The 13,318-nt window shown below is 38.1% G+C and overlaps 1 protein-coding gene across 3 annotated transcripts in view; it reads left to right on the forward strand.

Annotated features, from left to right (window-relative positions):
- FAM135A (family with sequence similarity 135, member A) overlaps positions 1–13,318 on the forward strand; it is a 69,430-nt gene that overhangs the window by 53,475 nt on the left and 2,637 nt on the right. For all 3 annotated transcript variants that reach the window (XM_010011558.1, XM_010011557.1, XM_010011559.1), the window contains exons 16-17: positions 3,356–3,507; positions 5,422–5,532. In XM_010011558.1, coding sequence (XP_010009860.1) covers positions 3,356–3,507; positions 5,422–5,532 — 263 coding nt within the window. The remainder of the gene's footprint in view (positions 1–3,355; positions 3,508–5,421; positions 5,533–13,318) is intronic.

The raw sequence follows: 13,318 nt of genomic DNA on the forward strand, positions 1-13,318 counted from the left end.
CATTGACCATTAGCAAGACAGTTGGGGACCTCTGGTACACAATACCTCTGTCTGCAGTCTCCCACACCACACTTCATTCTAGTGATACACGGTTCAAGCCACACAGAATAGCTACTTGTTATTAATAGAAACTATATTGAAACTAAAGCAGTTCTGGCCTGACTTGTTACTTCACTGTCCATGATTGTTGTCCCAGCTAAAACAAACTACAATCAGCTCAGGCCAAGACAAGAGAAGTTCTGAGGTTCTGCACTGTCAGGTCAATGCAAAGTCCTGTGCCTTTAAGTAATGGCAAAACCTTATTTACTGTGCTATATTCTTGTACTGAGAAAAGGCACTCCCTGTGCCAGCAGGACACAGAGCCATACTGTAGTGTCAGCCTCAGTGAACCAACTGGTTCTGCCAAGGCTAATACCAGTTACTGCACCAGGACACTATCCAACATGTGCCTTGATCTCCTCTGAACAAAATCTTTGTGCTCACTACAAGTGTGCAGCAAGCATAAACTGGAAGCATGATGCAAATGAGCAGCAGTTTCTGTTAAGTAACAGCTATTTGGTAAAGAATCATGGAATACTTTAGGTTGAGAGGACCTTTGGAGGTCATCTGGAACAGTTAATGCTACTGAAGTAAGTCAAATTGCTGAGTCATACCCGTTCATGTTTTGAGTATCTGTGAGGATGGAAGCCTTTCCAGGTCTTCACATAGCTAGGAAATAATCCACCTGCTCTTGCAGTGTAGTTTCAGAAACCATTTTCCTCATGTCAGGTCTTACACAGATTTCTGATGACCTGTATTGCACTTTAACCTCAGTTGGATTATTCAGCTTGTCATCCTCTTACCTAAGTAACATTGGTTCACAAAAAAAAGAAAGGAATTTTTAATGCTATGCATGTATTAAAACATCCATTCATTGTTTAGCACCTTTCTGATGATGGCTTTTGGTGGATTTCTTTTTCTTTTCTTTTTTCTTCCATGAATTCTTAATAGTTGGACAGGATTTTTTGTTTGTTAGCCCAAAATAAGGAGGTTTTACTGTGTCTGATTTCCAGTATGATCTGCATTGGCAAACTTGCGGCATCAAGCACACAGAAATACTGACTGCAGCATAATTCTATGACTCTAGCTTGTTAATAATTCTTGTATTCAAAAGGTGGCAATATTGCCACCTACTGTTCAGAACTGCATTGTTTTTGCAGAGCATCCCACAGTTGCAGGTATCCAAAACAATGAGTAGGATGGGTTATGTTTGTCTTACACTATCAAAACCCTTTTCAGAGGGTTTTCTTCCCCCCCCCCCTTTCCTTTTTGATTTGAGCAAATCCTTAAGCCTTTTTCTTATTAGAAAGTAATACTAAAGGCTTGCTACATTTTCACTTGAACATGATACATTACTGTAACCTTTGTAATTTTTCTAAGTCTTTCCAAATTAAGAAGTGTTTAATCTTTGTGCTTTAATCCAGTCAGCTAATTGTTAGCACCCTTTTTTCCTGAAATGGCTCTTCCCTGTTTCTGAAGTTGTAGTTCAGGTATGCCCATATTCTTGAGGATGATGGGACTGATGGATCAGGTTTTTTTCCAGTGATGAAATTGTCCTTTGTTGTGGTACAATATAAGAGTTTCTCATCCCTTTATGAAGTTTAGCAAACAGTGGATAAACTATCAGAGGACTGTCAAGAGAACATCTCAGCTAGCGTTCAGATCTTTTCGAGAAAATAATCTCTTTTTCTCAAGAGCAGTCATGTCATGCAGATCATCTTCAGGATAAACACAATTTCTGTGGACATGTTCTTATTCCTAAAGAAATCTACTTGTTTGTTTTTCTTGTGCAGATTTGATGTACTCTGAGGGAGTGGTTTGAATTTTAGTATTCAAGAGAGTCGGCAGCACTATTTTGTTTTGCAAATGCAGTGCTGTTGTGCTGACAGCACAGTGGATACATGTCTTTCATTTCTAAATTAGTTAGGCAAACATAGCAAACTGCAGCAAAGAATTCCTGAGACTGCAGCAATTTTGAAAATCTAGTAGTACAAGTGAATGGGAATCATATACACATACACTTCAACTGGGTGTTGGTAAGGAACAGATAGCCTGCTCTGTCATAGAAATGTAGGATTGTGTCAGAGTTCAGGGGCCCAGGGGTGGCTCTGCCATTCTGTAACCTAATGTTTGAATTTTTTCATTTGGCTTTCAGTTGGAATTTTCAGAGACAGTAGTTCTTGCTTGGGAAGCCATTGAACAGACAAGTAATTTTTTAGCACTGTGTTTTACACTGAGAGCTTTGTTTTAGCTGTTATTGTTGATGAATTTAGTGGTACATTCAAACAGGAAGGATTATCTTATGGGTTTAATGTTGTGGCACATACACGATCCAGCCACGATAGTTCTGTTATGTATTTTTGGATGGTTGCCTGTTCTCTCCATGTCCTGAGATTACATTTGTAAAACAGGAAGGTGCTTTTTCCTTCTAATTTTGTGAGTCATGTCTCTGCAATATCCTCTTTAAGTCAGTGCCTAGGATGGTGTAGTCCTTAACCTCAGCAGGGGTCTGTAAACATAATTGCATAGTAACTAGAACTGCTTGATCTTGTAGTGTCCCTTCTGAAGAAATGCTTTATACAGACTTGTGAATATGACAGCTGGCACCTCAGATTGAGTAATAATTATTCTTAGATATGTGAACCTAAGGAGTCCCATCCATCTTTCCCCTAACTCACTGAAGTAGGGAAACATGCCTGTAACATTCTCCTGGCAGACAGATGTTCTTCAATTGCCTTGCTCAAGATGATAATCACTTCTTTTGGTTTAACTGCTAAGCAGATTTGAGATGTTGCTTCTATTTTAAAGTAACAAAATTCAGTTAAATAATGTTTTTTCCCCATTATAGGAATACTTTTGGAATTCTTCTCCACTAGGTTGTTTCAATAACTCTCACACATTTATCATACTGAATGCCATCACATGCCAAAGTAGTGATTTATTCAGTTGTGCACAGTTCATAAAAAGATAGGAATACTTGGTGCTAAGAGAAACACACCCAGAAATAATCGTGGGTTTGAGTGGGGGATGCTGGTGGAAGGATAGTTTGTTTTCACTAGCATTTCAAAAACCTTGTGTGAAATCAGTCTGGAGGAGCTCAGAGCACGTTTGTAATGAGGTTGTGCAGCTTGGGAGATGTGGACAAGCTATGCTTTCTGTGTGACCTGAGGTACAGGCTTCTGAATGGAAACTTTTCATTAATATTTCCCAATGCTCGTTCAGCATTGTATGACATCAGTTTTATTTTTCTCTTGTTTAAAGGAAAAAAAGATTGCCATCAAATTCTGTGTTAAACTGTTTGTTTCTTTTTAAACAGCTTTATTGGACACTCACTGGGTAATTTAATAATCCGTTCAGTGCTCACAAGACCTCGATTTAAATATTACCTCAACAAACTTCACACTTTCCTGTCTCTGTCTGGACCACATCTTGGTACCCTCTATAACAGCAGTGCTCTTGTTAATACAGGTAAAGTAGCATTTTCAGTAGTATAAATTTAGGGGAGATTTTCTTTCTGAATGCTTTCAGCAATTTCAGGTGGGGTACACATTTCTGCAGTACTTTGATTATGAGAAAGTGCATGTTTCACTGTCCTGAGAAGAGTTATAAAAATGTAAGTATCAATATAAGAATGTGCAAAAGGTGGTTGACCTAAGTGGTTTTGGTATGTTTGATTCAGGTTTTCTATTACATCATAAACAAACTAGTTTTAATGTGTTGAGCTCAATTTATTTAAAAACTGAGTTTTAATATACTTAATCTGCAAAACCAATAGGTAAAATGCATTAAAATAATCCTGAACTACTACTGCTACTGTCTTACAACCTCATAACCTGCAGTGTGTTTCTGCAGATGTGTTTGTACCTTATGAACGTCTGATATCTAACGAGTAAATGTAGCTCTTGGAGAACTTGTCGAGACTGCTGACTCTTGAAATAAACATTAGAAAATATTTTCAGGTAGCATCAAATTTTAAAATGAAAACTTGTTTCTGAGATTACCACCTTAAAGAGCCCAAACCCCCAATGCATTAACACTTACTTTCACTGAAGAGTAACATGCTTATTAAACTCTTTAAATACTTTCTTTAGTGCCAGTTTATTTATTGGTTTATTATTTGTTTTCATAGAAAAATGAGGAGGAAGAAAACTTGTGTTGAGCTTAAGAGAAGTGGATAGGAATTGTGGGCTAGCTGGAGTTACTGTTGGAGTTTATAGAAGCAGGAGGAACATGAGAGCTTTTTGAATTTGGTTGAAATGGTGCCCTTTACAGCCCTCAATGCAGTACCAGTAAGGTTTACTTTGGGCTTAAGACATCTATAATACAATTCACTATAGGCATCTACTGGGTGTTTAACATAATGTATCTGTGGATATCTTATTTCAAGTGTTTTAATCTGTAACTGAATCACTTGGCATTACTTTGCTTTTAGAAATGGCAGTTTTCCATGAGACAAAAAGGCAGGGCTGTTTGCCTGTTCATACAGTAACCAGCAAATGGCTTTCAGTTAATTTAAGATTCAAATTGTCAAATTGTAATCCAGAATGTAATCACTGGGGAAAAAGTAAAAAGGATTTCTGGAATTTATTCTCTTTTATACTTGAAGACTGTACAAAACATCCTTTTAATGTAATAGCTTTCCTCTACATTTCAGACTCTTTAAGATTTTGGAAAATACCAAGATAATGACTAATGGGTATTGAAGTCCAAACGACTATACTGTATGTGTATATTAATAAATGCTAATAAGTTGCTATTTAAAATGTAATTATTTCTCTGAGAGTTGAATCAGCACATTAAGACATTCTTGAGACTACAAGGGCTTGCTTGCCTGCTTGGTGAGGGAGGTAAGATTTTGTGAAAAGCCAGTCACGCAGCTGGCTCATTGACTAATGGAGAGAGTGCAGCATCATGGAAGATGTTATACTGGGGAAAGTTCTGCTTTCTTTTTTTCTAGCTATATTTTACGAATTGGGGGGTTCTATAAAGTTATTTTTAGAAATCTGAGAAGTTGCTGCTGGTTTAGTGCTACATATTTGAACATCAAAATCTTCTGATATTCTGAAAAGTATTGAAATAGAGTTTGTGTATTGCCTTGTAGCTAACATACTCATGTGGTTTCACTTTTTGCAAGTAGAGTTTTTTTTTTATAGGCAGGCATGTACATTGGTGGAAATAACAGCCTTCATGCTTTATTATATATGTAGATAGGAAAGAATAATGAGCAAAAGCTTCTATGTTTTTGGGCCTGACAATGCTGACATGAAACATAAAATTAATATCTGAGAGGCTAAATGTATGGACTTTACATATTGTACTTATGTTTTATTAGTTTTCATATTTTACTGTGGGTCTGTACTCACGTTGTACCTAACAATGCAGGACTGTGGTTTATGCAGAAGTGGAAGAAGTCTGGTTCTTTATTGCAATTGACATGTCGAGACCATTCGGATCCACGACAAACATTCTTATACAAACTCAGTAAAAAAGCAGGTAAGCTTTGTTAACACTTCTTGTCTTTTAAAGGCCACTGTATATAAAATTGAATAAGAAACCTAAAAAAAAAAATATGTTTCCCACGAGCTCCTGATTCAGTTTATTTGTTGGCTTTAGTCCCATATTCTTCAAGTAAACAGTAACCATTTTTGTTGCAGAGTTGCATCATTACTTGGAGACTTTCTTTCCTAGCTATGAACAGAAGTTCCCAGTGCAGCTGCTAGACTGCTGTAGATGTATCAGCTTTCTCTTGAGCCACTGAAACTGGTGATTTCAGTGTGATGAGTCAAGTACATCTATATTCATCACCTCTTTCTGTCTGCCTTTCTTATCTATTCTGTAAACATAAAAATCTGCCTTGAAGTTTTTGCTAACTAGTTATTTATTACCTCATTGAGATTGTTAGGGAAAATAAAAACTAATTTTGTTGAAGGAGGAGTTGCTCTAATAGCTAAAATAACCCAGGCTAGATTAGTCATATGATATCATTCATTCCATTTTCTCTGGTTTGAATATTCTTATTTCAGCTGTTGGCTTAGAGCCAGTTTTGCCAGTGAATAATGTGCCACTTGTGGGGTAGTTTCTATTAAGCGTTATAAAGTTATTGAGGATTCATCTGACAGGTGTTTCTCAATATGTGTCAGCCAAGTGGTTGTGGAGACAGAAATGCTCATGGAGTTTTGTGAAAAATCTGGGCATGGTTCTCCTTCAAAACATCTGTAGGTTGTCACAGGTGATACTTTGTTAAAAGCAAAGCAGTACAAAGATACAGGCAGGAAAAGACTGGCATCTAGCTCTTGATATGTTTGAATATAGAACTTACAGGTGTTGGAAAAAGCAGAAAAGAATAAGGAGCAAAAAGAAATGTCATAGATAAGATATGAATGTTGATCAAAAACTGATTCTGGAAAAAACGTGGGATTTTTTTTTTCCCCTTCTGTTCAAAATCTACTATCACAAAGTAATTTCGTTGCCTATAAGGTAATACTTAGGGCTCAACTGGTATTTAAAGATTTTGAAAATAAATGTTTCATCCTGAACTGAAGTTACGAGCTGATGAGAAGTTGCACAGTGGATGTTGGGTACGGCTGTGGGACCTGCGTTATAATCAGATGAATTAATCAGTTGGCTTTAAGGAATTTGGTATTCTTTGCTTTTATGTGTATACATCTCAACAAGACTAGAGACACTGTTATTTGAGTATTGTTGTCTATTCTAGAAATACAACATATATTTCTTATGACAGATCTCTGTTTGATAGGCTTTTTGAAAGACCTGGATAGCATCATCTTACGAGTCACAACATATATTTCAGACTTCATTCCTCATAAATTGTAGAAGGAGCCTAAAACTCGTAGGGCTCAGTTTCTTTTTCTACCTTCCTATTGAAGAGGTGGAAAGAGCTGTACTTTGGGCCACAGCCTCATACAGAGTCTTGTTTCCAGGTCCTTCAGTGGGCTTGGTGTGAGGGAGAGAAAAGGCTGGGGAGAAGGAGAAAGAAATGTGAAAGTTGGATAATTTTATTTCAGAAGAAAAGAAAGCAAGCTTTATACTTCCCTGAAAGAGAAGGAAGAAAGTTTTCCTTTGAGGGGTGAGTTAATATGCTGTGTGTACACTATAGGTGTTGCTGTCTTTAACTCTTGATACCTGTACAAGGCATGTTTCAGTCCTGCCATCAATTTGTTCATTCGGTGGACATACAGTACTGGCCATGCTTGACTCTCAAACACCAGGAGAGAGGAGTTTGGGATTCCCCTAACTGTACCGTTCCTCTTCTCAGATTTTCAATGCAGAGAATTTGCATATTGTTCTCTATGGGGATTCTGAGCACAGGTGTTTACAGAAATCACTTTACCCTAGGCTACATTCAAGAGATGGACAACACTACTGAGGAGTATTACCCTGATTTTCAACACCCTTTGATTTTCTTAATCCTGTAGGAAAATAGGTGTTTAAGGTGCTGAAACATCTGTTGCTGCTGCTTCATATGGTATCTTCTTCAGATGTTGGCTTTGCAGCTGGGAAAGTCCCTAGAGCAGCAAAACTTGCTGCTCTTTCAGCTCTGCTATGGCCTAACTGATTTTCAGATCATCCTTAAAACTGGCTATGGATCCAGCAGGCAATGTTTTGAGGGCCAAGGTCTCAGCCACATCGTTGTATGGTGTTTTGTGGCTCTAGTTCTCAAATTTGCCAGAGAATGTACTGTTAAATATATCATCTTGTTGCTTAACCTCAAAACGGATGAAGTTCCTGCTTTCTGTCAATCACTGTAGGTGAAAGTACAGTAGGGCATCTCCTCTTCTACCCTTTAAAAGAAGCTCCAGGACGTACTGATGCTTAGAGCTATTCAGAAAAAAACATTCTTACTCATTTCTGTTCTCTGTTCTGAATTCTGGAGTAGTACCAGTTGACAGCAGAAATTTTGCACTCACGAACACATTTCTGATAACTCCTTTTCAGAGCTGCTTCTACCACAACAGCACATCTAGGAGGATCTGTGACAAAGATTTTTACCAATCTTGCTTTTTTCCTCAAAGTTCGGGGCCAGGTTGTGCTCCACGGCCGAACATCACCTCAGGCTCTTGGGTCTCATCATCAGAAGCAGCACCAGTTCGCTTTCCTGCTGCTCCCAAAACATTTGGACTCTTTCTCTTCCCAGAGATCTCTCTCAAAGAACCTGTTCTGGAAGGAGTTTTAATGCTTTGAGGCTGAGGGCTTGCAAAGTCAGCTTCTCCTGCTGCAGCGTATGTAGCAACAGAAGAAGAATTGTGAGTCTTCTGAGCACATGTGAAATTCTCACCTAATAGTAGTTTAAGACTTTAAAAGAACCTTTGCAATTGAAAAATTAAACTGAAAAATTAATACATTTCTCCCATCTATCTAATCATGCAACTCTTCCTTTGTGTAATAGAAGTCATTCTGTCATTACTTGCTGAAGGAATGTTACCCAGAAGTTGCTCTTTGCAGCTTCTTTAAGTTCTCTACTTCAGTTTTCCTGTACTGCAAAAGTCTTTCGATAGGATTTAGTTTAAGGTGGCCCATAAGAAACAAATAGGTTTTCCTGCAGTTACAGTGCTGCCATTTGTGGATTGTAGTTCATCCTTTGATAAGAGTGACTGATAATTATCCAGTTCCAAGATAAAAGCTGGAAGTGTGACATCTTTGTGGTTCAGACTCAAGCAGTAGACACTTACTATCATTAGTCTTGATCACATTAATTTTTGGTTTAAAAATAGCAGGTACCACTTTGAGTTTGTTATTCACACCAGAAAACTTGGTGGGAATTGGTTGACATGTTCTGTTGTACTTGGTAAATACAACTATATCCTGGAATAGTGATTGATCTAAGTGACAAAACTGAAGTTACAAAGTTGTTGCTGTCATTACTGTTGTTAGTATCCTTAAATTAAAAGGGAATGCATTCATTGCAACATAGCTATCTGTGATTTAGATGGGGCTCATCAGATTGTTCTCTCAGAAGCATATACAAATAAGTTTTATTTGCAGAATTTCCTCAGATCTAGTATTGGAGATACAGTTAGCTCTCATTTACAAGTGAACTCTGGGAACATTTCAGTTTCATTTCAATTAATCTGTCAAGGCAGAATGACAGGTAGCTCATTTTAACAATTCTCCTTATCTGTTTCTGCTGTATAAATAGGAATTGATTCTTAAAATGTAAATGCCTTTTGCGATGGTCAATTCAATAGATCACAGCAAATGACAGATGATGATGACGGTTAACTGTCTGCTTCTCTGTAGCATTGTATGTGGTTTGTCTGTCAACTCGTTTTGCTTTTATGCACTAATGGAGTGTTACACTTGTAGAATATTTTTAAAAGTCAACTACCGTTCTTTCATTGCCCAGCTGTCAAGTTTGTTAAAGCAGAAAGACTGACCGTGTTAACTTGGTACAGCAGCCTTAAAAGCCTACGTATGTGTTACCTTCAAGTTGAAGAGTAATGACACAATATTTTTTTCAGGCCATGTAATAGTTTATCCTATGAAAATAAATCTTTTTTTCAGAGAATGATACCAGGTAACAGTGAGAGAACAGTTTCATTGATACATAGGCTGGTTTTGGTGTTCTCATTGTCTAAAAGAAGTGTCAGTGACATGTAACATTTGGCTTTACTTTGGTTTCAGACAAGACTTCTTTGTGTGAATACCTTGTTTAGGATGCCAATACACTGGTCAGTACATGTTGGTCTGGTCATACATCAGTTGGTCTTTGCCTGCAGAAACTTGAGCTTGTCAGTCTCTTGAAATAATACTAACTGAAGGCTCTGGAGGTAGATCCCAATTGGATATAAATTATGATTGATCATTTGCAATTAAGGACTTGGCAGATAGACTGACTCCAAAACTTTGGACAGAACTTGTTCTCCTATAGTGCATAAAGATGTATGTCGGAAGCATGGTTTGCTGAGACTGGCTTCCATAAAGCAAACCTCAAAGTGCTGTTCTGTCCCAGTTTTAAGTGTTTGCTCACTGGTGGAAGTGCTTCATGCAACAAACTTTGGAGCAAAAAACTTTGACAAGTTTTTCTACCTCAGCTTTAGTTCTGAACTTTTTTTAAGTCCCATTTCTGAGACATAGAATGTACCCATATTAGCACTCAGGAATGCATTCAGAGGCAGATCTTTTCATGATCCCTGTTCACTTCAGAACACAATGAATAGGCATTAGGAGCATGTTACATCCACAGGACCAGACTAGAGCTAGTCATAGAATCATAAAAGGAATCATAGAATTATCTGGGTTGAAAGGGACCTTAAAGCTCATCTAGTTCCAACTCCCCTGCCACGGGCAGGGACACCTTCCCCTAGACCAGGTTGCTCCAAGCCCCGTCCAACCTGGCCTTGAACACTGCCAGGGATGGGGCAGCCACAGCTTCTCTGGGCAACCTGTGCCTGTGCCTCACCACCCGCACAGGGAAGATTTTTGTTCTTAATATCTAGTCTGAATCTACCTTCTTTCAGTTTAAAAAGTCCGAAGTAAATTCTTCTGAAAATGGGCATTGTGATGGATGAGGGATTTTTAATACCAGCGGGTTTGCTGTAGAGTTCTGATGCTCTTGTGCCTCAGACTTCACAAATGTGAATGTACAGCCACAGCCTCTTCCAGGATGTGTTTCTACTTATGTAGGTGGGTTTAGATTGTATGTCTTAGTACTTCTAGAGGTCTTGTTTAGAGTGGAGTTCTGATGTGCTTGTTTATTGTCTTATCTTCCCCCTTTAAAACGTGCATTTTCCTGATCTCTGAAAGGAGGAAAATATGTTTGTTTGGTTTTCGTTTGCATCCATGCTAACAACAGATCAGCTTCAGTGATGAAGCATGGTTGACATGTTTTCTTCTTTGAGATGTCTGTTCTCTACAGGATGTCAGCTTAGCTTATTTGGTGCTGTTGAGCTTTGCGGAGGCGAAAAAGCATTTCAGCTCTTAACTTGACATAGTGCCTGTTTGTAACTCGTGATGGGATAAGACTAGAATTGAAATAGCATCCCTATTGGTAGCATGGCATGGAAACTAACCTAATCAGTTCTGCAAAGAGGAAGGACTCCCAGCCCTCCCTAGCTCTCTTCCAACAATGTTGGAAAAGTCTGGTAGTTTTACAGCATCTGGAGCCAAGTTGTATAAAGCAAAATCTTCAAGGCAGAGTTTGAGCTGACATGAAACTGTCAAGGTGATGTAAATCTAGCTCCCTAATCAGTCTTCTTGTGGGACAACAACTGAAAGTCTGAGCTTCCTTCTATCTGTAGGGTGGCATCTTAATCTAAGACCTCAGCTTACTCAGGATCTCAGTGCTTCAATTTTTGGGGTGCAGTTCTAGCTCTCTCTGTGTGATGTCTTAACTTCACAAATCAACATGGAAGACCAACTGCAGGAGATGCCTGCCTTCCAGGGCATCATTTTTGAAGTCCCTATTTCCAGACTGTGTTTATGGCAAAGCTTCCAGATCCTTATTTCCAAACAAGTATATAAATGGACAGAATTGTAGAAGACACTGGGACTATTGTGCCTGGACGAAACTGAGATGTTTCCTTCAAGTAAAAGCAACCAGATATGACCCTGAGCTACCTGATCTAATATCAAAGTTGGTCCTGCTCAGGATCACATGATCTCCAAAGGTCCCTTCCAGCATAAATTATTTTAGGATCCTGTGATTAGTATGTTCCTAAGGAAAATGGCAGCTTACTAATGGAATCAGATTGCTGAACTTCATTTTTTATCTTTTTTTAAGCTTACTGTAAGTGATTTTGATTTCATTATGGTCAAGAACTCTGTGGCATCTACAGTGAATACTGCCTGTTGCAAATGACGTGGTTTGGATTAGTTAAAGGGTAGCGGTATGGAATTTTGTTACCCTTTTTGTCATACAATTCTCAGAGATTATCAGCAGCCCATTGTACAGTGCCTCCATCTCCCATCCCTTCTTGGATTTTGGCTACAGCTAGAGGATAGACGGAACATCCGATTCTGGTGCCTGAACATATATAAAGATTTATTCTTCTGTGATTGCAGTTGGTTGTGAGCTACCAGGTCTCTACACCTGCTATTCCAGACAGATTTTTCCACTTGACCTGTTATTTGGAAAAATTGTTCATGAATTCATAAATATCATTAATTCAGTAATGACTAATGTGGTTATTCAGAATTCACTGCTAGACATGGATGGCACGGTGATTGTACTCTCTGTGTATGCTTAAATTCACTTTGCCTGAGACTGAGATTCCATTGGGTGATAGGGGTCACCATAAAAAAAACCCCAAAAAACAATTAAAGGTTCGTTACTACAGGAAAGAACATTCTGTTACATAGCACAAAGGTTGTTACTTCAGCAGTGATCTTTCCCTTGGATTGTTCTTTTCCAGGCTATCTCAAATCCTTTTAAAAAAAATCAGTCAATACTTTCTAGTTAATGACAACCTCAGTGTTCTTTGTAGTTCTCTGCGAAAATGTGTGATCTATTCAGTAGATGATGTGATGAGTTCAAATGTATTTATTCTGATAGAATTAGGTTTTAATCTTCCAGTATTTCTGCCTAACTACAACAACCTGAAAATGTTGGCCTGATGAGATTTTAGGGCTGAATTCTCTAATTCAGTGGCTGAAGATATTGCTGCAGAAGAAAAATTGGTTCATTAATTACTCAGAATAATTTAATATGGGATTTTTTTTTTTAATACAGTACAGGTGACAGTATGTGTGGTGTGGGAAAATAAAGCTGTGGATCATAGGAATTGACTGAGCTGTATTCTTGTTCAGAATATATTTGAAGTCTAGGCAGTAAGTAAAAAAAGAACATGTAATGAAGACTGGTGGTCCAGTTTTTACTGCAACACAAATGAAAGATTGTGATACATTGCTTCTTTGTACAATTAAGCACAGTTTTGCACTTCACACTTCCATATTAGAGATTGTTCTATGCTTGTGTCCTGAGAAGCCCCGTAGCTTGTCTAGAGAGGGATGGGATTCTGTGGAACACCATGCAGTTCCTTCTCATTGACAAATGGCTTGAGTTATCTCACGTTGTAGAAATCCACAGAGCTGCTAGCCTCTGTACTTTTATATACACCATGTTGATGCCTCCCTCTCCCATGCATATAATCATGTGTGGTCTATATATATCACGTGAACCAGGTCAGAATAAACAACATCAAGATATAAGACTTGGGCATTTTTATTTCACAATAGGCACAAAGAGCTGTCCAAATTAAATATTTAACTGATAAAACTCATGTTTTATCATGACTTTTATACCCTCCTGGCTCCTGCTCAA

The sequence above is a fragment of the Nestor notabilis genome, unplaced genomic scaffold (assembly GCF_000696875.1).
Source record: "Nestor notabilis isolate BGI_N333 unplaced genomic scaffold, ASM69687v1 scaffold7553, whole genome shotgun sequence".
Taxonomy (NCBI): domain Eukaryota; kingdom Metazoa; phylum Chordata; class Aves; order Psittaciformes; family Psittacidae; genus Nestor; species Nestor notabilis.